The following is a 25,259-nucleotide window of genomic DNA, read 5'->3' on the forward strand; positions in this document are numbered from 1 at the left end:
TTATGGTTCTGCTAGTAAAACTATGCAGAGAATAACTGAGGATCAGCAGAGGCATTCTTTACTGTAGGGCTTTTCCGTGTTGAGAGTTGACAGCAATAACTTTCAGTTTAAAAGTTTAATCTTCTTGGACCTGACTTTCAGCTGGTATAAATCAGACCTACCTTGATTTAAGACCAGCTGAAGCAAAGGTGTTTTTCATCAAATCAGTACTTCTCAAAAGAGGAATAGTGCCCTAAATCTAACTGTACAAACAAATTTCAAGCACTGGCCATTTACTTGAATTAAAAAACAGAAAACAGAGACCAATGATATTTGTCTTACAATTTTCTCATAATATCAGCATGCCAGATGATATAAAACTCTGTCAATTCTGTCAGTGTTTAGTTGTAATCCACGTAAGCAGTGTAAAAGTTAAACAAGTATTATCATAAATGTTATGCAATGCTATGAAATATTTCTTCTGATTTTAATTCTGTCTTAAACTTGCCTAATGACACTCCCTTGGAATTATATAATCTTAAATTCAGATCAGAGGTTTTATTGAACTATGCAGAATAGTAACACTGCAAGAAGATTGTGGAGCTATCTGCTAACGGATTCTTGAAGGTTTCTAGGAAGGTCATATTGTTCAGCTTAAAAGAAAAAGAGAGAGAGAAATGAAATGTTTGTCTGCATTGCAGAGGAGCATAAAATCAGTTGATCATATGGGATCAAAAGGTATGGAGGTAGTTCTGTGAATAAATTTGCTCTGCCTTTCCGTGCCAGCTAAAAAATAATACATGCCAATTTTTAAAACTCCTTTGTAGGCGTATAGTTATTTTACCCTAATTCAAGGAGTAAAGCATGCTCTTTTTGCTTTAAAGTATCTGAGTCAGTAGTACATGCGTCTAAATGAGCAGCTTGAAGCTGCTCCAGGCTATGCAGGAGTGCATGTGTGTGCGTGTACGTGTGTGTGTCTGTATGAGCGATATAGAGGGGGAGAGTTCCAGCCAAATCCTAACAAATCTCTGCTTTCTTCTGTTGAGAGAGAATGATGCATGCAGGCAACTAAATATCTCATTATGATTATTATCCTTATTTTTTAACATGCCATGATGGAGAAAAGTCAAGATGTTAATGGTTCCATACAGACATTTTATGATATCTGTATGACAAGAAATTATAAATGATAAAATATGGTTATCATTATGGATACTGTAACATCTTTCAGTTCTGGCTTTTAGTAGGCTTTGGATGTCTATGTTAGTATGTGATAGAGATGCAGAAGTTAGAGACCAAAGACATTAAGTGTCTTGTCTGGACAGCAGATCCAAGAAACTCATAGGAGTGGAGATGCTCATGGCTAGCTGAAGAACACCCATTCCTTCATTCACTGGGTCAATGCTGCATGGACTTACTGGAGGTTGCAGAGTAAGCCAGCAGCACCTTCAGAGGTTGGAAACTGTTTAGAGATTTACATGATAGTTACTTGCATTGCACCTGGGCTTTTGCTGAAAGCAGAAGAGGCTAGCAATGAACCACACTACAAAGGGAAATGTATACCTTTCAATGAAAATATTAATTTTGCAACCATCACGCAAATTCAATGTACTTCGTCCATATACATTGAAGAGTTCCTTTTGAAAACAAGCAGTACAAATTGATGTACACCACAGTTGACTTAAGAGTTCATTTTCTTATGGACTGCATCCAAATTTCCAATGGAGTGGTCATTTCTGAAATGCCTTGTGTGGGTTCACTGTGAATATGTGAAGTGGCGAGGTAGTTTTGCTTTATGTATTTGGTGCTGATGACACTGAAAGACATTCTGTTCTTTCTCAGAAAGGGAGAACTATGAACTCCCAAAGAGAAAGCATATCATTTGCATGGGAAAACAAGGCATGGATAAGATTGTTCTTTATATCTGGCCTAATAGAAAACTAATAAACCACATGGGCAGGCAAAGAAAATTGAATAGAAATTGAAAGGGATGTACAGCAGGGCTCCAATACAGAAATCTTGTACAAAGATTAAAAAATATAAACTAATCACAATATGTAAACCAGTTAGCATCTCTGCTTCTAAGGTTATCAGCCTTTGCTCTCATACTAGGAGAAGCAGAGATGCTACCTAACTTTCCTCCACACAAAGGCTCAGCAAGAATGCTTCTGCAAGGCATGATTTCTGTAATTTACAATAACTCTTTTGAGTAAAATACTTAACTCCCCACTTTCCCCTGCTTTTTTTAACTGAAAACTGAATATATCTAACAAACCTCTTTTTGATTTCTTCTTCCTCAAAAAGCATAAAAAGTTGACCAAGATTATAAGATTGCTAATGCATCAGTTTACTGGGAAAAGTGCATTTTTGGCTGAGGTCACATTTCAGTTATAAATTTTGTTGACTGTCAGTGAGAATATGTGATAGTCCATTAGAGCCTAGCCATCAAAAAACATGTCTGTGGTCATTTGATAGCGAAAACATGAAAATTGCTGCTAATGGCAGTCTGAAGTTGTTTCGCAACTAAGTACTGCTATAGGCCAAGCTAAAATGACAACACAGCTCTAGCCAGAGCTCACAGGGCTTGGTCTGAATTTTCTGTCATGGATTACTGCTGACCCCTGTTTGCTTTAGTCATTCATTTCCCATAGCAGGATAGCACAATCCCCAGATTTTATGCCTCCTTTTTTTGTTTTGTGACCTCTTGTACCTTTTCCACTTCATTTTATCTTTAAAATAGATACAGTACTTCTTCCTACTTGGGACGGTACAACTGATAGCAACGCATGACTCACTGTGTTGTTCCAGGATTGTAAAAAAGAGGGACTGCTCTCAATTCTCAGTTTTGTCCACTTCCATTTGGAAGCTGTTGCTCTTCTTTTTGCCTTTCTTCCTCCCACCTCTGCCCCATCACATTTCCATCTGACCCACACATATATATATGGTGACAACAGACATGTTATCTCCAGTTTTTATTCATGTCTGTTTATAAAGCAGCACAACTGATTATCTTAACACAAGACTGAGCATTAACTGGTATTTGCAAAGTTCTGAGCATGTTGATGCTAGTCCTGCTGCCAAGTCAGGAGCTCAAAATAACTATTTTGGTGACTAATGCAGTGTATTCATATGCATATTTACATCAAGGCTCCTGGGACATACAAGGGTAAAAACATAAATAGAAAATTTTTGATTTCCAGGTGCTGTATAGAGTAAAGAGGAAAATATTTGTTTCTATCAGAAGCAGATTTGCTGGAACATGGCAGAAATGTATCCTTAATTGTAACGAAATGATTGCAGAGGGCGGGTATTGGGATTTAGGGAGGGTGAACCGAAAATTCAGGACACTGTTTACACCAAACTCTGCTCCATGTACCTCAGGATGTTCCCTTGGCTAAACATTCGAGACTGACTGCATCTGCCTGCTTTCCATTTTCTCATACAAACTGTGTAAGGACACAATACCAAACTATCAGATTGGATTTTAATTAGATTTTAAAAATCAACTATTATAAAAGCCTATTTAAAACTAAAAGAGTAGTAAGTGTTATGAAGAATTTGTGTAAGTGAAAGACAGATGTGCACCTCTGTCCAGGCCAAGACCAGATAAAAATGGTTTTGTGGATTTCTTACTTAACATAGTATGCTTAGTTAAATTTTAAAGTAAATGCATTTTAAGCAGAAAAAGGCATTTTTTTCTGTGATAGCTATTCAAATGAAACATTTTAACAGTGTCAATATTTTGCTGTCAGATCTATCGATCATTTGCTGTCATCCTCCCATGGGAAGTGTGGGTCAGTTACAAGCCACAACAACATTTTGTTTCCATAATGTGAATGTTGTGGTGGTAGCTGAACATATCTGCATACCTTGTATGGCATATGCAACATCTCTCAGCAAAGAGATCTTTCACTATTCACTACGTAATAGGGAAAGTTCAAGTTTCCACTAGCCGTACTGGGGCCAAATTTAGAAGACCAGAAGCAACCTCTTCAGGTCTGCTACTGCTAACTGCCCAGTAGTTTTGCAACATCATTCAACCGCCTTAGCCAGATCAACAGAGCCAGAAGTATCAAGGATGGTGGTAGAATCCACCCGCAAAGACCAGGGAGGAATAACAAAATGTGCCATGTTATCCCCTGGAGGAAATCACACATGAGAAGCAAATGCAATGCAGAATGCTGATGGCAGAGAACCTGTATTACAGAATACTAGACAAACCCTCGCATCAAGTATCTTACCAGAGCAACGCGGCAGGCAATGGAAATGTTCATTGTAACAGAGATCTCCTGATGAAAGCACTGAATTAAACAGCAGAAACTTCTAAAATTTTTTTATCAAGTCAATTTTCTTCTGCTTTAGTTTCCTGAATCAGCTTGTTCTTCCTTCAGGTGAGGGCCAGTGCTGGTGCAAGGTAAACAGATGTGGCTAGCTGAACTGGAGGGAGGAATGCCATCTTCCAATTTGATGGCAAAATGAGCAATTAGGCTGGTTTAACATTGTGAAAAAATACCATAAAACCACACCGTTAATTCTCACTACAGATGAGTGCTCCTAAAGTGTTGGAAGTGAATCTTCCTCATCAAAAATTTAGGTACAACCACCAATGCTATGATTTCTTGACATTTTGAAATCATGTTAGTAATCATTTTGCTGGAAGTAAAAATCTCTCTGGTTTATTAATCTAATACATTTTTAAGTGTGATAAGCTATAGTTACTAACATGGATGCTCCTTTACTCTCAGTTTTTTTATTCTTTTTTTTTCTGATTTCACTTCTAACATTGTTAAAATGGTTTTCATTATGACAAACTTTACTATTGCCGAGCTCCACTTATTGTAATTTTTCCTCTAAGTTATTCAAAAGTTTTCACTTTAACATGCTCTTCAGCTAGCTTTCTGTTTGAGCAAAGCTTCAAAAACTACAGCAACATGAAATGTCACATTAATTTCCAGGCGTCTGTCAATAATACACAGACAGAACAGATATAGAATTGTAGCAAATAGAAGAAAAAACTGAATAAATCTTTCTTTCTGCATCAGTCCTTTTGAAACTGGAACTGATCTTTATGTAAAATTTTGAAGGAAATATTTGGAGTGAAAAATGCATTTAAAAAACAAGTCTTTTTATTTTGCCAATTAAAACATTAAACTAAGGAAAATAATGATAAAATGCTCATTACGTGTTCTTTAAAGCTGTACTCAATGACTCATTATGCTTTAATATCTGCGGGCAATTTTTATAGTATTTCAGCTTTTTAGAATATAACTGAGTATAAAGTGTAGGGTTTTCCAAAGGCATTTCAGTGTTCTTTGAATTCCCCTGGGAGTTAGATGCTTAAATCCCTTAGGCTCCTTTTAAAAATATTATCATAAAACATTACAATTCAGTTTTCTTTGCACAAGATTAAAAGACTCAATATGCAAGATCCTCAGAGAAATCAGGAAAAAGACAGTAACTTGCATGATTTTGCCGATTTAAGGCAAAGAAATAAATTAGACTCTCTAAATTAGACTTTCTCCAAGCCAGCTACAGAACAAAACAGTTTATTTCATTTACACTCCTGTCCTGACAACCACTTGAAACTTTACATAGCTCTCAGGAAAACATGATGAAGTGAGAGAGGTTTAAAATGTCCGTGACTTCAGTGCAAACATTGTGCCTGCGATGCATCTACAGACTTGGACTCGTTTGCGAATGGTTGGGTTCATTTCTGATAACACGCTGGAAGGCGGATTAGAGGGATGCTGAGCACAGCATACATCTCAATGAGTTATGCTAGAAACAGGAAGGAGCCTTAGAAATCCTTTAAAGTGGCATTAAATTTTATTAATTTTTATTATTACATCTATAAAAAACAAGCCAAATCTATGCTTTGCTGGGGTACATGTACCTATTAATTTCAAGTGAGTAAGCTGATATGTATTTGGGCTATAGATGTCTTTTTGCAATAGCTGGAATATTATTTCTTTCGTATCTGTGCAGCTTCAAAAATATACAACATCATTATATCTGAGGCTACCTGAAGTAGCATCTGTCACTACAGCAGCTGTGCTATAACCCGACATAGGGAAATCTTTTTTAATATTAGCAGGTTATTTAAGACAGGTCTGTACAAGAAAGTGTGCTAAGGAACCACGTATAGGAGATTGACCATGTCTGTGCCACACAGTCCTGGGCACGGGTCTCCTGTGTGCTCTTTGTGGTCTCCTGTGGCCCATGACACAATTATTAGTCTCTGTGTGTGTGTGCGTGCGCACACGCGCGTGTGTGTCTGTTGTTTGGTGCCTGAATAATGTGCAAATGGTGCTGCAAGCAATGGGATTGGGGGGTTTTCTAGCATGGGAAATGAGGGTGTACTGCGAGCTGTAGAGTAGAGCGTGAGGAGGTGTTTAAGGGTACAAAAAGTGCTGAGATGGCGTTGGACTACAGTGTAGGGTGGCAAGTAGCAAATCTGGTACAGAGTCCTCCTCCATCCTGACACTGGGAAGGCCAAATCTCTTGAACTATGCCAAGATTTTATCTCGTAGACAGTTATTAGGAGCAGTTCAAAACAGAGCTAGGAGTGACCTAGCAGTTGCACAGTGTGGCTGATCGGGGGCTCAGTGCTCCTACATGCACTCGGGGTTCAGCACTGCACCTTGTGCAGTTCCGTAACCAAAAGCCCCGCTGAAGCTAGTTTTCATGTGAGGAACAAGATGCATTTGATCAGCACCATGTATATTCTTATTGTCTTACACTGCTTTAAAATATCATGATGAGAAGCATCCTGAAAATAGTGCTTTCTTAATAATCTTTTCTTATTCTAAATATTAAGCAGTGTAGGAAAGGGGACCTGGACCCAAGTTTCCCCCTTGTGGATGAGCAAGTGGAGTCGCTGGACTGCAGAGAGAGGACGTGTTTACTTTTACTTTCTTTTTTTTGACCCCTGAGTCAAAAATAGTTTGCAATGCAATAGGCCAGCTTCAGCAAAATAAATGGAAAGTTTCCCGCCTCCCCCTGCTTTCTAACCTGGTGAGGAGGCTGATCTGTTGTGATGCAGCAGGTATGAGTTTGAATCCCGCCTGACCAAGAAGATTGTTTAATCTGTCTTCCATGTCTTAAGTGAATTCTGTAATGTTCAGGCAGTATATTAAACATGATCTCTACAGACACATCCACAGTGCCTGTATTTTAAAGAAAAAATGTGAGCCCACCTGTCAGCCTTTGAGGATACAACATAAGCACTGAGATACAGCAGAAGTTTCAGGACCGTAACAAAAAATGGTACCAAATCTCTGAAGAGAAATGGGATTTCAGACATAGCACTGTCAGCAGTGTTTTCTACTGGATAACTTAAGTATTGCCATTCTGAGCTGACTAACTCTGTCTAGGGAACTTACAAGTGTAATTCGGATCTCACTGCTAGGTCCTGACAACTTCAAGTTATTCCTCACATTGCTGAGTGTCACTAAACTTGCTTCTCCTTCTGGTTGCAGAATTTTATTTTGAAGGAGTAACCAGGATTTTCTTTTCTTCTGTCAACCTTTTTTGGAAGAATCTAACAAACCTGCTAATCGGGTGATTGAGTTTTGCATGTAAATTTCTGGTTTACTCCTTTGAAAGTGTCCCTATATAGCTTTAATTAAAGCCTAACAGATTATTACATTGGTGGCATTGAGAACCGGCAGAATTTGCAGTCTTTATGCTTTGCAGAATTGTTTCCAGCCCAAAGTGCTTTCCTTCTATATGAATTAATCAGTAAGAAGGCATCCAGATTTATCATATTTTATCTGAAGAAAAGGTTGTGTTTCAGAATTGTGCTGCTGTATTTTTTTCCCCCATAGAATATAAACCTACAGAATCCAAGGCCTTTTTCATTAACATCAGATGTCAAGTGGTCAGGTCAAAACACCACGGTTTACTTGATAGCAGTGATAGCAGGGACTGAGACCATATCTATGTTGAATAAATTCTCTGGCCTTTTATTAAGCATTGGAAGAGTCATTTGCATGCTGGGCAGATACACTAATTACTTTTTTCTTCTTTTGAGGGTGTGATTTGTCAAGAATGAATGATTGTAGTTTGACAGTTACTCTGAAATGCCACTGACAGATTTGGGCATATTTGAAATGTTTATGTTTTGAGCATAAAATAGCTAATTACTAAGAAGAGATGATGGGGAAGAGGAAGGTAAAGGACTGTTAGACACAAAACTGTCATTTTTGTTTTTTGAAAGTGATACATAATATTATGGGATTGGCTGGCATTGCAGAATCCCCATGCTGTTGCAAATTAAAATGGTTTTGAAGTTGTTAAAGTCAACCATTTCGTATTTATTGTCTTTGTCAGAAAAAAAGCTTTTATGTGACAATAAGCTTACTGGGATATTATTAAATCATTTAATCCAGTTGTTTGATGAGTTTCACGCTCTGATCACTTATAACCATGAAAGATTATGTATACATGAGGAAAAACAATTTTTTGAAGAATGTGTTTATTTTGCTTGATGAGTTTATAATATTGGTATTTTGCTTCTACCTTCACTTCCACTTAATATGAGCAATTTATTTGAGTAATTTATTTTTACACAGAATACCTTTCAGGACAATCTTTCAGATTCTTTATTGATGCATTATTTTCTCTTTCCTCTGCCAGAGAGATCTACAGCCTTTCTTCTCTCCTTTGCTTTGTACGCAGGGCTCTGTAAGAGAAAGGTGGCTCACGGATCATGGGATCCTTGACATACTTAAAGTTGTGCCTGTTTTTAAATATCTGTTGAACAGAGACATCATTTTCATCTCGCTATACATCGTTCAGATTCAGGTAGTGATTTCTAAGAAATTCTCCATACAATTTGTTCATCTCTACAGGACCTGTAAATTTAATAGTACAGACTTTGAGGCTATGTCTATACTGCAGGGTAAATGAGGGCCAGAGACTAGTCCCTCGACCAAGGACACGGGTGTGCGTCTGCTCTCGCCCACGCTGCTCTGGGCTGGCTCGTTCTGCAGAGGGCTGTTCAGGACAGCTCATAGCAAAGCCAGGCAGCGAGCTGACGGCGAAGTAGCGTGGACAAACCCAGCTATAGCGCTCTGGCCTCATCAACAGCCTTCTTTTATTTAGCGATGTAGCTGAGCCCTCTGAGCTTCACCTACTTCCAGGTTGTCTGCTTGAACTAGCTGCACCACGGCTGAAGGTAGATTTCACCTGTCTAACAGAAAAGACTGGTTTATTCTGCTGTGATCATAAAGCAAAGGATGCCCATGCATAGGTAAACGTAGTAACTTGGCTAACGTAGGTAAACTCGGATGGCCCTTTGAGACATATAGAAATAGTGAGGGGGGACAGCTGGACCCCGTGCCTATCTAACAAATTCCCGGTTTCTGCATGATGGTTTACATACACAAATAAAACGTGGTTTTATCAGCACAGTGTACTTGTCTTTGGCTTCTTTTTGACACTTCCACTTGCAAAATTGCTACAGCTGGAGTTGTAGGCAAATGGTTTCTTTATTATTCAGAGCAGCAGGTGCTGCAACAGCCTTTTGGCTAGAGTTGTACTCTCTTGGTCCATGGTTTCTATATATTCGATTAGATAGTGCCATGTTGCTCAGATGGGATGCTAGTCCTCCAATAAATGTATTTTGTTATACAATCAGTTATATAGCACATTATCATTATTATTTCCATAAATCACTTTTAGTTAGCAGCTTTCTGTTGCCACTTGGGTTTGTTCCAGCAACAATTTGCATATTTTTTGTGTGGCATCCTAAAAAGATCTTAGAAGCTATTATCAAATCAAACCCATAGCCAGGGTTTGTGGTGCCCTTATGGCTGCACTGGAACACAGAAACTGGCTATGCAAGCAGGACTGGCATATTTATTTTGATTCACATATCATTTATGTGGTTTTGAAGCAGTGCTTAACCCAAGATTCAGAATGGCAATTTAGGCACCCACCTCCAGTGTGCTGATACCAGTGTCATAACGCTAAAAATCAGGCAGCTCTACCCCACAGAGTGACTTAGAACGAGTCTCCCTGCTTGGAGCAGGGGCAGAAGGATGTGCCTCGGAAAGGCGACCCACGAGCTCTGCAGACCAGTGTAACCGACAGACACATCGTGTGTCTGAATTCCCACTTCTCTCGGAAAGCGAGACGCTTCTGCTAGTGCCCTCTCCTGAGGGAAAGCACCCCAGCACTGACTCTTTCAAAGTGATGCTGCCAGGCAAAATTTTTGCCCACAGTTCTTGCTCCCTGATCTTTCCAGAACGGCCAATGTTTAAAGACCTTGGAAATAAGTTGAATTTCCTCTGTGAACATCCCTTCAGCCATATGAGAATCAACACTACATTCTCCCTTTCCTGGCTATAGAAGACTTTGGGGGAGACGAATCCTCCAGCCTCTCTGTCCCGAGCAGAGTCTCTGAGATGGAGGGTGGAAGGGAGTTGGCAGTGGGGCACGTGCAGGTACGGCAGAGCCTGGCACTGCTGCCGCATCGTGAGAGTGAGCCCTCGCTGGCAAAAGGGGGCTCAGCTCCGGGCCTTGTGTGCATTTGATCCTACACTGTTACTGAATTAAAAACCAAAAGAAGCCTGGATGAAATCTGTACAAATAAATTCAGTACCAGCAAGCATGCAGCAGTGTGTGGAAGCCAGGGCTCAAATCTCAATTAAACCAATGCTACAGAGGGTTATGAAGAAAACCTGATCTGGACTCAGCCACTAGGTTTTTCTGACCTAGCAGTGACCACGTCACTTGGTCCCTGCTGGCTAAAGACAGGCTAAATTCAGCTGCTGTTTTCAAGGACAGAAACCTTCAAACTGAGTAAGAGGCTCTTTTAGAATGAAATTGCCTTGCAGAAGGGAAAACTGTAGCCTAATCCACCCAGACTGGCTGTATTTTTCCTACTGTTAAGGGAGCTGCTGATGCAAGTCTGTTTTTTTGCTTAGAGGAAGAATTTTTCAATATTTCAGTAAAATTCTCTACTAAATAAAAGGTAAATAAAAAGCATGTTTTTATAGAGATAGTCTTTCCAAGGCTGGAAAGGTAATATTTACTGAAAAGATAATGGAGGGTTTAATGTAGCTGACAGAAAGGTGCAAATCGTTGTCCGTATGGGGACTAGTATGTAACAGGACCAGGGAATGTGACTTTGCAAGACACAGGAGTGGCTGCCTTTTCAGCTGGCTGCAGGCTCCGTGCAGTTCACACCTGTAAACTCACTGCTGTCTGGAAGAACTGTTTCAGTCTTCTGTTTAATTCAAGAAAATACTGGGTGCAAGCTGACACATTTTATTATAGGAGCTTCATTTACAGGCTGCATTTCTCAGAGAGATCCGAGATATATCTATCATATTGAAAGAGAATGGGTGATAAGCATGTAATCACTGGCTTACAGACTGAAGACAACCTCCTGATTTGGGCACTGAAAACTATTCAAGAGGAAAGTAATGGGCCAAGAGAGGCATCCAAGTATGACTTTAATGGTACTACTTTCATTTAGCATGGCAGACCTGAATCAGGGAGATGAAAAATATTAAGGATGGAACATTGAAAGTCAGTTTGGCCACATCCCTAGGGCAGTAAGGTCTCTTGCTTGCCGATAAATAATTCAAACAAGTAGCATCTCTGTACCACCATGAGCAGCTATAACCACTGTGTGCTCTGTTTCCAGCTGCCAGCACAGCTGCCCCCACGCGTGCCTCTCGGGCAGCCTGCGTGCTGCCCTGAAAGCCACCGGCACGAGGCTCTTAAGGGCTTGTTCCAGCAAGCTGGATTTCATGTGTTTGGCAGCGGGTGCTCTGCTTGCACCAGAGACTGCTCGCAAGCTCACTCTCTGCAAAACATCTATCTTGGGGACAGGCATAAGGTTGTCCTCAGCAAGCAAAGCTAGATATTCCCTGTGATGCTTGTCTAGCCTCCAGTGATCTTTACTGATGAGCTTTATTTTATGACCTTAGTAAGGTGGTGATGATGTTTAAGAGCTACACTGGTTGTCACCCCAATATGTGGAACTTATCTGAAGAAAGAATCTACAATTTTTAAACAAAAATTGCTTTATTTCTTACAGGTGCTGCTTCAGAAGCTATGCAAAGAAAAAGCAGGTAAGACACTACATTACTTCTCAAAAGTTTCTTGACGAATTGTCTGCGATGTACAGTTTGATGGTGTACCCACAGGGATCTCTGATATTCTGAGCTTTAGTTATTTGGTGCAGTTGCTGTGAACACTTTTGTGCTTTTGTTCATAAAGTAGTGGTATATGATTTACTTGGTTCTTAGGAAAGCTGATAATTCAGCAACTTCTGACTTACACCTTGGAAAGTGAATTCTGAAATAATAAGGCTAAAATGAAGTATTTCTGGTTATTAGTGTCAGAGAGGAACTAAATGTTTTGTATAGCATTGGCAGGCTTAAGGTGTATTGAAATAAGGCGTACTTAGAGGGACTTACTGTCCTCACACAAGTGAGGGTAGAAGGTCATTACAGAGGCACACTGTGCAACAAATGTCAACACCTCCCAGATCTTGTCCCCAGTAACAGAGTCATGGCAACAAAATAATTTATTAGCCATTTTATGAGACCACTAGCCAATTAATGTGACTGTCAATATTAATGGCATTTGCTTGCTTGCTATTATGGGGAAATTATTTATTTACAGTCGGCATGCTATGAGGCACCAAGGATCAGTGCAGTAAGTGGAGTTAAAGAAATAGATACCCAGAATCCCACTTACATTACATGTCAGGAGCTAAGGAAAGGTTTGGATAGACAGCTAGGTGCGCAGAGGTCCTGATTCTGCAACATCTTTAACACGTGATTAAGCCTATATGTGGCAAGTCCAATGCATCTCAATGGGGAGTAAGCAACTGCTTGAATGATTTCCTTAATTGAGGGCAAATGACCTTTCTAAATTGTAATGAAGTACCATGATGAAATACAGAGAAAAGAAACTGCTTCCTAGAGTGTGAGGTTACCGGAATTTAATAACAGCCCCACAGTTTTGCAAAGAAATCCCTTCAAAGTCTAAGTGAATTGTCGTTGCCACAAAAACCTTTGCCAGCTAGAACCATTTAAATAAATCATTAAACAGCTGACTTCTGGAGCCACCTATTTCCTACTGCTTTTTGTCTTTTGTTAGTCAACATGTATGCAGTGCGTGTTAATTAAAATGAAAGCAATTGGACATCTTTGTTCTAATTATCACTTTGTCCCTAAATGACTTCTCATCTTCTTTGGCCTGAAGGACTAGTTTCAACCAGTTTGCTAACTCAGTGATCTCTTCTTGCTCAAAGTAGTGTTTGTCTCTGCTCTAAACTGCATCTACAGTTCTTTCCAAGGCTACCTTAACTCTGTTATGAACAGACAAATGAATCCTTTTGCAGCCGATGTCACCAACTCAACGGCTCTGCTGGCAAACATGCTGACTTAGCAAAATGCCAGCAAGTCTGGCCTAGAAAATCAAGGTCTCAATAGGCAGTTCTGCACTCATGTACATAACATCATGTCAGACAGATAGGAAGGCTGCTGAGCATAATAAAAATATAAGTTTGTTCATTAAAGTTCTGTGCACATTAACTTTTTCTGCTTTACCTGCTTATATGTGTGTTCATTCCATGTTGGAGTCTGCCAGTGAAAAATATGCCTATGCTTTTCCAAAGCTAAATGTATTCCATCAGTTTCAAAATTGATTTAGCAATAATTTTTTATTGTTTTTATCTGCCTGGAACAAACCCTTTATGTGACTCTGAAGGCTTGCTTTATAAAGAAAAGGAAAACACATCAGTGGCACATAAATTTTAAAGAAAATTGATTATTTTAACAGCACTCCTATTTTTGACTATGATAAATTTTTGAAATGTTTTTCTTTTATGATAACATAAATTTTGCCACTGAAAGAGAAATAAAGTTTAGCACCCATCTGACAGGACATGATGGTTGAAAATTTGATGTTTGCAGGCATGAAAGAAGAATGGCAGGTGACTTTTCAGATGCAGTTTGGTCACTGAGGTGGAACTTTAATCATGGAAATCTATTATATGATAGAGCTGGTCATAAATTTATCATTAAAATGCTTCTGGCAGAAAATGCCAATTTGTGAAAACTGAAGCATTTTATAGGAAAAGGTTGCCGTCCATTAATTTCTATTTCAAATCATTTCCGTAAAATAAGTGTGTAATTCTTGACCTGAGATTTTCTAACAGTTTTCAAAATGAAAAGCTTTGATTTTTATTTTTAAAACTTTTGGCTTTGAAAATTAACTAATGTCATGGTTAAAAAAAAAAAGAAAGAAAGAAAAGGAATCATTAAAATCCAAAACATTATTGAAACTACGCAACTCGCTATATCTATGTTGTAGACAGGGGGAGGGAGGCTTCCTTCCAGATTTTCAGTTCCCAAACATTTTTGAGTTTTTCCTCTCTGTTCTGGGTAGGAAGCTTTTTCCACTTCAGGATTTCTTGTGTGAGAAGAAGACCTCTTCCTGCCCGTACATGTCACATACAGAACACAGTACTTTTCTTCTGAAGTTCATTTTCTGCACCTCTTTTCTCTTGAATTATCTTCTCATTCTTTCTCATTCCCTTTTATTTTGTCATTCTTACTTATACTTACACTTACTTCCACTAACCTCTTTCTTTTTCTAGTGTGGGTGTCTCTTTCTTCTCTCAAACTTGGCTGTCATGGCCCAAAAAAGTAGCTTCTTCAGTGTACTGGGAGAAGGTAGTGGGACACCCCTGCCCTCCCCACCACACAGTGTCCACCACATAGGAGAGAGACATCTCACCTAACTTGGGCACACCTGCAGCGGTGCTCGAGCCAGGGCAGCGGGACCGTGCCGTGCGAGGGAAGATGCTCCCAGGCATGGGCAGCAAGGCTGTGCTGACCAGGCAAGGATGGTGCATGTGCGGTTCTCCTGATTTCTAGTCATTCTTCACATAAACCATATTTGTCTGTGAGAGGGGAAAACACTGCCCTTTGGACTGTTGTTCTTTCTCTTACTCACATTTTATTAGCTTTCAAAAATAAATGAAATATTTGGGGGATTCCATTTCCTGGATTTGTAGTGAGTGCTTCACAATATGTTAATGAGAATACTTAAAATGTTTCCTGAGGAAAGCTGCAGCTGCACAGCCCTGCTCAGGGCCCCAGGGAAATGGGTGAAGTGCTGGAAGTGCTATTACCAGCTAGCCAGGCCTCGTAGCTTTATTTCCAGAAGTAGTAACACTAGTATTTTTAAGTGTGCATGCATTGGAGATAATAATGTTCTGACCATTAAAAAACCTGTGCATTAGGAAAAAAATGTTGAATCCTGGTGAGACGTGATTCTGGAGGATTGAATTGATTCTGCTTGCTCTTTTCTTCAATAGTATCAGGGTGCCAGGAGCCCCAGGGGGCAGCAGGGGCAGCCCCAGTCCCATCATCAGGCACCGCTGTGGGGCCAGGGCCAGGCCGGGCAGTCACCCGCAGGTCAGGGGGCCCACTGCCGCGCAGGGGCAGGGCCATGCTGGGGCTGGAGCTGGCACTGCTGCAGCATCGCAGGGCAGGGACTGATGGCCCCAGGCTGGGCTGAAATAGGGCCCTGGGGCTGGCAGCCCCCTCAGGGCCCTGAGAAGAGTATACCATATGCCACAGTAAGGTTTTCATTTCTAAATAACAGTTTCAGACTTTTGCACCCAACCTACCATAACAATTATGAAAAAACTTCAGCAGTAAGTTACGGGTCTAGTCCTTCCAGAAGAGAAAATGGGGTTGGAGTTCAGGCTTCTCTACAAATTTGGCTAAGTGTTTGTATAGCCTGGTTAACTACAAAAAATAAATATAGGGTTACAAAACTTACTATAAATGGTCAAACATACTATTCCTAAGAACTTCAACTGGGGCTGTACTTTCAGAGGCAAAGTTATGATTATCTGCAGCTCATTCCTGCTGTTTTCAGTACAAATGATTGGTACAGCTGAGAAATCAGGCTGCTTATTTAGAAATCAAAATTTAGGTCTTGGAGTTTGAAAATGTGTAAAGACTTGGAAATGTGTATAATTCTATGCTACTAAGTAAATTTTATGTTACTAGAAGTTAGTGTGTTATTAAGTTGCAAACGGGATGTCATGCAAGCTTGATGAGCTCTCAGCACCGTACTAGGCACTCACTGTATTGTTGCTGTCATGTCGAAAGAAAGCTGCACGCCTGTCCTTCAAGATGCAGATAGCAAAGTGCAAGTGACAGCTGTAACAAGAGAGAATATATATATACTTTAGAGTGGGAAAGCTGGCTTTCATTTAGACAGGCCTACCATTACTGTGTAGGTTAACGAATTGTCTGCTGGCTTCATTTAGAGGTATTAGACAGGAAGATAATTCACGAATGCTCCACATAGAACTTGTATTCCTTGTATACAGTGATATGAATAAGCAAGTTTTATGAATATGTATAAAATATCCTATTCTGTCACCATATCAAGATCTTTTAAAATGCCAGCTTCATCAACTGAACCATACTTTCTTTCAGAATTAGCACAGCTATCCTCATGGTAATAATGCGGTCCTAACCATTAGATCATATTCCCACTGTCATTAATAGATGATATCATCACTAGGACTGCCTAAATCCCATCACTATCCAATGGACCACGCTGTTCAAGTCATCATCATCAATGCTTTTCTTCCCATATTGCCAAATACATAATAACAAAACCAATCTGCATCAGCTATCCCTATTCTGGACTTGTAGCCAGAGCTTCTTAATTTGCCTACTGTTACGCTGCAGAGCATGCCTTGGCTAACTGCGCCTTCTCTTACAGTGAGATCACTAAAGAAATACTTTTTTAACTAGCCCATTGTGAGTCACTATGAAAAAGTGCGTGCCCAGCACTGGAAAAGGCAAACCCCATTCATATCCCACCAAAGGATGCAAGTGTAAAAAAATGGCGAAATCATCTCTTACAGTATTTGAAGTTCAGTTTTCACATTCTGAAACCTTGTTTGTTTGTGTCCACATGTGTGCAGGAACTGGGATAGCAATAATAAATGTTGACTCACACCATTACAAAATGAGAGCTGAACTCAGGGGCAAAACTAGTCACCTCTAGGTTTGACTCTAAAGTCCCCTGCAGTTAAGTCCCCTGGAGAAGCCCTGACTTGCTATGCGAATTTTATTTTGCTTCTATCATTCTCTGATTCATAGCTGTACATGCTATAGAGTCATTAAAAATAACAATAATAATAAAATTCAAATAGTGTCGGGAAGCTTCAGCGCTAAAGACCTTCAAACAAAACCCAGCTTAACATTAATTCTATTCTTCTCCCACTAAACCTCAACCTGTCCTCCATAGGCTCAATATGCAAAGAGGCCCTAGCCTTCAGAAATGTTGTATACACAGAACTACCCAGTACAACTGAGAGATCATGGAAGAAAGAAAAAGGAGAGACACCTGAGACAATTTTTCAAAACCCTGAAACTTTATTCTGGCCTCCAGGACTGAGTTACTCAAATGGACAACTAAAGGCACCTGCTCTTTTGCAAGATAATCCTTTAGATGATGTGTGTGTGTGTGTGTGTGCGCGCGCGTGCACACGCGTGCATCTGGTGTAGAGGAAACTGATTTTTTCTAGTTCTTACCCAAACCCTAACCTTGACTGAAGGACAACAGGCATTCCTAATGCTTCCTAGTGTACCTCTTAGTAAGCCGTTCTATCCAGCCTGCGCACTCTAGGTGCCTAATGTTATTTTAAAGTTAGCACCATAAAGCTCAAGATGATTAGCACAGACCACGCTAGAACACTGGTAAGGAAAATGAGCTTACTTTTACTTTGTTGATAAAAATTTGAAGTTAGATTAAAAGCTGACACATCCCCTATTTTAGTGGTACATCTGAAACACTAAATATAGCAGCATGCTGGTGCATTTGCTGATGCATAGTAATGTAGTCTCCAGCAGAACAGCAACGGGCTGGCAAGGAAGATGGTGCACTGCAGTAATACAATAAAATTCTCATGTGACCTTGGCCATTTCAGGAGTACTCTGTGCATGATTGTGTATCCTTGACTGAAAAATTACAAAATCCAAATAGAGGCAGATGTGGTGCTGGGGCTTTAACAAATAGCCTGATCCTGCACTCCTTGCCCAGGCACAATGTATTTATTGTTTTAATACTTGAATTATAGATAAAAGCTTGATCTATTAAGGAATACTTTGTATTTCATGTAAGAAACTTCACCCATGAAGCAGTAATGTTTAAAGACATTTTATACTAATACTCAGTGTCATTCTAAACATCTTTCTCCATTTTGCTGCTCTATAGTTCTTTCTGTAACTTTGATTTTTAGTCAGCATTTTTAATAAGTAAGAAAAATATTTAAAAGACTAGCACTGGTATATGGTAAAAACAATATCTATTATTGAATGGATATTTGTCCAATAATTGTACAAAATATTGGAGATTTCAGAATAAAGATATTATAAACATTTTTCCTATGTTAACTCATTTTCGTTTATAGTTTGGACTGCTAAAGACAGCTGAACACTGAACGGTTGATTGATAGATGAGCTTCGGTCTGTAACTTATCATGAGACTTAAAAAGAACCGACAAGAACCTTGCAGTAAATGGTGATCTAATGCAGGCTGATAAATTGCTCTAAAGTTTTACCTCTGTTGGAATAAGAGGGTGTTGCTTTTCAGCACCTAAGTTCAGACATCAAGTCGTAGGAATCTAGAGTCGTTTTCTTCTATGTCTGAACCGGTGACAACAGTTTTGAACAAGCAGCTGTATTTAGCTCCATCTCATCTGAGCGACCAACTTTCTTAAAGCTGGCGTTTTCCAAGAGCCATGGAAGACAGCAGATTTTGTCGTTTAACATTTATTCCAAATGTAACAGAAGTGCCTGGAAAATTTTCACTAAAAAGAAGCTTATATATCTGTTTTCTCTTTCAAGTAGCTCTTTCCCTCAGATCTCTCTGATAACAGCAGTGTAAGAAATAGGCTTATATTTCTTACAAGGTATAATTTAAAACATTTAAAGATTGGACATTTTGGAGTATATAGGCAACTAAATAGCTCTTCAGTTTTATAATGCAGTCTAAGCGTTACAGCTCTCAGAGAGAAACACATGTGGAAGCATGAGCCTTTTGCTTTCACAGTAAGCATTTCTAAAGGGTAACAGTTCCAGCAAGTTTAGAGTTCCCCACTAAACAACATTTCCATTGTATAACAATTCTCTATGTTCACTTTTGCTGTGCAACTACTAAGGATCAGTCCCTAAGGAGTAACTTGTCAGTTTTTGTACTAAATATGAGTGATAGGAAGCTCTTCTCTGAAAAGCTTGGGACAAAAGATGGATTTTACATTATCCCTTTGTTTGTAAGTCAGGCAGTGAGGCACAGAAGAATGCTTTTGGCTGGAGCACCTGCTTAGCATAAGCTGTTTGGATCAATAAGGCTACCCCATGAAGCTGCTAGCTTCTGACCTCTTGCATTACACAACCTTTAGTTGGACCACAATCAGACTATAGCACAGTTTTATGCCACAGTTGGAACCTCTGCTCTTGAAGATGACCATGGCACAAAATACACTGTATCTGTATTGCTGGGTGCCAACCTGCTGGAGAGCACCTCTGCAGAGAAGGACCTGAGGGTCCTGGTGGACAACAAGTTGACCATGAACCGGTAATGTGCTCTTGTGGCCAAGAAGGCCAATGGTATCCTGGGGTGCATTAGGAAGAGTGTTGCCAGCAGGATGAGAGAGGTGATCCTTCCCTCTACTCAGCCCTGGTGATGCCACATCTGGAGTTCTGTGTCCAGTTCTGGGCTCTCCAGTGTAAGAGAGATATGGAGCAACTGGAGTGAGTCCAGCAAAGGGCCACAAAGATGATTAAGAGACTGGAGCATCTCTCATTATCTCTGAGGAAAGGCTGAGAGAGCTGGGCCTGTGCAGCCTGGAGAAGAGAAGACTGAGGGCGGATCTTCTCGATGTGTATAAATATCTGAAGGGAGGGAGTAAAGCAGATGGGGTCAGAGTCACTGAGAACAGTGGTGCCCAGCAATTGGACGAGAGGCAACAGGCACAAACTGAAACACAGGAAGGTCTGTCTGAACATGAGGAAAAACTTCACTTCTGTGAGGGTGGCTGAGCACTGGAACAGGTTGCCCAGAGAGGCTGTGAAGTCTCCATCCTTGGAGATATTCAAAAGCCATCTGAACAGAGTCCTGGGCAATGTGTTCTGGGTGACCCTGCTTGAGCAGAGGGGTTGGACTAGATGGTCTCCGGAGGTCCCATCCAACCTCATTCTGTGATAAACTGTGGTCAGTGATACTAGTTGCCACTTTCATAAATATCAGTGTAATGAAACCCTTGACTGTCTCTGGGGTTAGGACTAAACCCGGGATCTTTAGGTATGAGCCTCAACACCTTGAACTTGAGTAAGACCCACAGTAATTTGAAGGAAGTAATCACTGTATATGCCTCTCCCTAAATACGATGGGATCACCAAAGGAGGACCAAGAGCTATGTAGTGTTAATCTCAATCACAGAGGCACCATCCTGAGAAATCAGAGACTTGCTTTAGCAAGCTTTTAAGATGAAAATCATCCAGTCTCTGCCCTTCTTGTTCTTTGTATTAGATTCCATCCAGGCCAGCAAGCTGCTGTGACAGAAATGTGCTTACAGATGCAGATATTTATTGAGCACTCAGCACAAGGCAATAACAAATTAGGAATCTCCACCATGGTGTCAAACCACAGCTGAAGTGCAGCAATAGAAGGAGGCTGGAGCTGTGTACAAAACAGAAAAGATGTGCCAAAGCCATCCCATGTGTAATTCCATTAATATAATAGCATTTGTCATTTATAAATTTGGCTTTGTGTCTTTATGAAGGCAGAGTAATAAGAAAAGCAAGTTCAAGAAAACAGCTGGCAAAAGGGTTGGCTTGTGTATGGATATTATTAAGTGGATCTGAAACTGCTATTCATTCTATTCTTGGTGAAGTGTTGGCTTTTTTACCTAGGATCTGAGAACATAGATGACTTGAGGCTTTTGTTTGAAATTTGTTTATAGTAGGTACATACCTATCCTGAATATTTCTCAGTTCCCAAAGATGCTGTTACATAAAGCTAGTATATATGTCAGGAAAGTTTGTTTTAAAGCAAAAGGACAAATTTTCCCCTGGTGTAATTTCTGTGAAAACTAATGGTTTTACACCAGAGTTGACCTAGGCACCAATTTAATCATGGTTTAAAAGTAAGCAATATGATTCAACAGCAAATTTCTCAGCACGCTCTGTGCAAGGCATAGATATACCTGTCTGCCATTGCAGGTTTTTACTATCAGTTACAAATTGATGAGTATGAAGGACAGACTGTGAAGTATGTAAAGTTTGAGATGTAGTTTGTATAACTTTTAGGTGGAAATTTAAGGGAATACTGAATTTATTGGTAGGCAAAGCTGATTAAAAATTCAGTTCTTCCACAAGCTATGACTGACTATATTTTTTGAATTACCCCATCTGTATATGTTGACAGTTTAAGTTATTGTTGTATATTGCCAAGTTATAACTGTCATTTTCTGGAACTCGTAGCTCACCAGGGCTGTAAGGTTTTCTCCTTACTTGAAATGTAATCCTTACTGCAGTATGTGATTACATGCGATATGCAGCTAACATTAGGATAATACGTGTCAGTGAAATAATGCTTGCATTTTAGAAGATAGGAAAATGTCTATCTGTAATTATCACTGAAGTTATTAAATTGGGTGAATGGTTTTCAAGTTCATAATTATCAATTTCTTTAAAAAATCACCTTAATTCTGAAAAGTAAGCAGGCTCTAGAACAGAATCTTGCCATTTTTTCTTTTAGAATGTTAAGGATTCCCCCTTTGTACAGCCTAATTTTGTGCCCCCTGCAGTCACTGGCAACTTGGTGGGTAGGATTAATTTCTTAATGACCCATTTATATCTGCGAAGAAAAATAAAACCCTCCACTTTCCACAGCATTTCAGAATAGAATAACTCCTCTAAATACCTGAGGAAATGTGAAGCTCAGGAACTTTCCCTTTCATAATATATGCATGGTTCTTTTAGCAAAGTCTTAAAACTAAAACTTACCTAAATTGCTAATTTAGTCATTTATTATTTTTAAATTCTTTGTACTGAGGTAGTAACAATGGGCCTCAGACACGGAGGAGTGTCCTTTTCGGCTTAAGCAGTGTACAGGCATAATAAGAGTCCTTGCCTCGCAAACTTTTAGAGCCTCGCAAACTTTTAGAGCCTTACATTGCCATTAATATTTTTCGTATAAAAAGGTGACTGTTAAAACATTTACATTTGTTTGCAATTCAACACTTTAATCATTTGTAGAGAGCTTATTTTCACAGACTTTGTTTCATGGAGCCAACTGGCGTACAGGTTACCAGGAGTGCTTTGCTGTGCCCTTTGTCCATGCAGAGCTCATCGCCAGGAAGACCTGCGTTAGCACTAGGGTTGCACAGCAAGCCCCCTATCTGTGTGCCAGTATCTGTGTGCCAGCACACTCACCTGAACTGTTAGCGTTGTCTCAGCCAGCAGCAGATCAAGGCTTCTCAGTACGGAAAAATCAAAGAATGAGGGCCTAAGGCCCAGGATGTTGGTGGGCCACTCCTGCCAAAGAAAGAAGGATCTGGGATGGAAAAAACAGAGAACTGTTTTTACTGTTTTTACTTCCCAAGGGAGTGGAGAGGGAATGTGGAAAGGAAAAATTACAGCATCCCAAGACTGATTATTCTTCCTTACAGCCTTTCCCAGCAGTAGTTGCCTTACTACCATGCCAGGCCTCCATCAGGAGAAGCCACTAGTTTTGTTTTCCAGGATGTTTTAGTAGGTAAAATGGGCACGAGGCCATAGGTATTTTGACATTGCTAGAAAACTGCTTCTGTAGGCATCTGTTTGTTTTACAAATGAAGTGCATAAAGTTAGTCTTACTTTTCACCCTCTTTCCCTTCTTGTGTGCTCAACAGCACATTCTCTACATCTTGGATTCAGAGGTCTCTGCACTCTCTGATGCTGGTGGTGAAATGTAATGCAAATTTCTGAAGTTGAAACTCCTTTAAATTTATACTTCTCCCTGCTATATTTTCATCTATTTATAAGACAGACAAAACTGGTACAATATGTTCAATGGTTCGATGAAGTATTGGAGAACTCAGTTAAAACATTCAGTAATGTATTTTAAAGTACACCTTTTCATTTGTTGCTGTGCTCCTCTTCTATGGTCCCACGGTCTTGGAATTTTGGAAGCCTAACGACATCCAAATATGGACAATAGTCAGAGGTCAAAAATACGTATTAAGTTACATGTGGGTAAGTAACTGAATGTATGCAGAAATATATGAGTGACTCTAAGTTGCTATGATGTGTGTATGGAACATTGATGTAAGTGTAATATACGTGCTTCCTCCGGTCTTGATTAGACCCCATGTCTTTTGATCAATGGGGAGGAAATACGTTTAATCTTCAAGTGTTCATTTGCAAGGGCTTTACTTTATATACAATTTGGGTGGATACATGGAAAATGTTTTCCTATCTAGCAGTTTTGTTCCTTGGTCTTGATTCTTCTTTCCCCGAAGTCTGTGGTAAACAGTCATTGACAATGTCAACAGGGCCAGGTGGTACCATAAAATTCTGTAGCTCCGCTGCGTAGGGCTGCTGGGTTGTTGCATACGTACTGCTGTCCTTGGAAACTGCAGAGCCACCTCTGTGTTGAGCTTATTTCATGATTATTCTTCTAGATGATACAGAGAAGCAGCTCCTGTTTTTTGGCAGGAAACACTCCCCATGCACACTTTGGACTCTTTTTTCCCTTCTCTCCTGCTCCAAAAAGTGAGCAAAAAAACTCTGTCAAGAAAGAAAAAATTGTTTGGGCCAGGAACAGAGGCAGCTGATACTCAGCTAGTTATTTGGATTGTCTGGCTGGTAGGGGTTGGGGGAACAGATAATGTTAAGATTTCCTCTGCATTCCAGCTCTGTTTTCTTCCTTAGGTTAGCAGGCTGCTAGTGTGACTTTTCCCAGTCAACCTTTCCCACAGTCAGTAAGACTTATCTGACAATGGAGTTAGTGTCAAGTGTCCAAAACTAACTAGAGATATCTTCCTTTCACCACTCCTATGCTATTATTGCTTATCAGTGACACTCTCCAACTTAAATGACTGGTTAATTTACAGACATACAGGGACAAATTCCCTTCTGTTGCAGCTCCATTGAGTTCAGTGGAGTTACACTAGGAATGAGTTTGGCCTTAGGTGTCTGAAAAACAGAAACGGTAAGAATGTGCTGCTAACAGAATCAAGAGCAGTGCAGCAGTCAAAACAAGAAGGAAGCCCTGAGCTTTGGCAGGATTCCCATTTCAGATTTCTGGAGTGTGATCCAACAAGGTGTTCGTGTTTTACAGCTGGCGCTGCAAGAGAAAAGTTGTTATTGAACAGCAAAATCATTCCAGTGTCTCCACTTCAAAAAGTAGCATATGTTAAAAAAACTCAAACGGGGAAATAAGTCATAAGATTTCAGAGCACAAATTCTATTGAGAATTATTAGGAATGTGCTGTTAAATCTGTTAGAGACTTTTTAAAAAAAAAGAAAGTGAAACTGAAACATATTCCAGCTGAGATTTTCAAATAAGCCTAGAATGGTTAAATACTGAAATCCCATGAAAATTCCACAGGGAACAGAACACAGGAGATGGGAATTCATCCCTCCAGCTTTAACTAAAATCTAAGGTGGTCTTCTAGGCACTTTTGCTGTCAATGGGGAGAGAGGGGCATTTTCAGAGGGTAACATCTTCTTCAGCTGGAGCAAGTCCTCCTCTGCAGGTCTTCTCTAGCACCTCTTCTAAGCAGCTGTCTTTGGGCTGAATAAGTCACCCTCTGAGAGATATCCCTCTCCCTCCCTTCCTCCCACCTTCTTCCTTTTCTCTTTGAACAATTAGTGCCTAGAATGAAGGGATGTGAATCTTACACCCATTGCTTTTGAAAATTTCTTAGTATTTCTGATTCACAGATCAAATTAAGGTACAAAGTGTAATAACAACCATTTTAAAATTACGTTTAACTCAGTTAATTCAGTTAAGCTGGACTTGCAGCACAGCTGACAGTGTATCCAAAGCACTTTGTTCATTGCTGTGCACAGTTCTCCACACCACTTCCTACTTAAGTATTACTTTTGTCCCTCATAATTTTCTAGACTCCCCTATGTCTGTTCATTTTCTATTTCCTTCTTTGCATCCTCCAGTTATTGTTTTCCCATTTGTCATTTCCATTCACTATTCAGTTTCCTTTTAAAAGC

General features: G+C 39.9%; 1 protein-coding gene across 3 annotated transcripts in view; it reads left to right on the plus strand.

The window, feature by feature from the left end:
- STARD13 (StAR related lipid transfer domain containing 13) overlaps positions 1 to 25,259 on the plus strand; it is a 305,503-nt gene that overhangs the window by 120,105 nt on the left and 160,139 nt on the right. For all 3 annotated transcript variants that reach the window (XM_064504938.1, XM_064504940.1, XM_064504939.1), the window contains one exon: positions 12,032 to 12,065. In XM_064504938.1, coding sequence (XP_064361008.1) covers positions 12,032 to 12,065 — 34 coding nt within the window. The remainder of the gene's footprint in view (positions 1 to 12,031; positions 12,066 to 25,259) is intronic.

Source organism: Dromaius novaehollandiae, chromosome 1 (genome assembly GCF_036370855.1).
Source record: "Dromaius novaehollandiae isolate bDroNov1 chromosome 1, bDroNov1.hap1, whole genome shotgun sequence".
Classification (NCBI taxonomy): Eukaryota; Metazoa; Chordata; class Aves; order Casuariiformes; family Dromaiidae; genus Dromaius; species Dromaius novaehollandiae.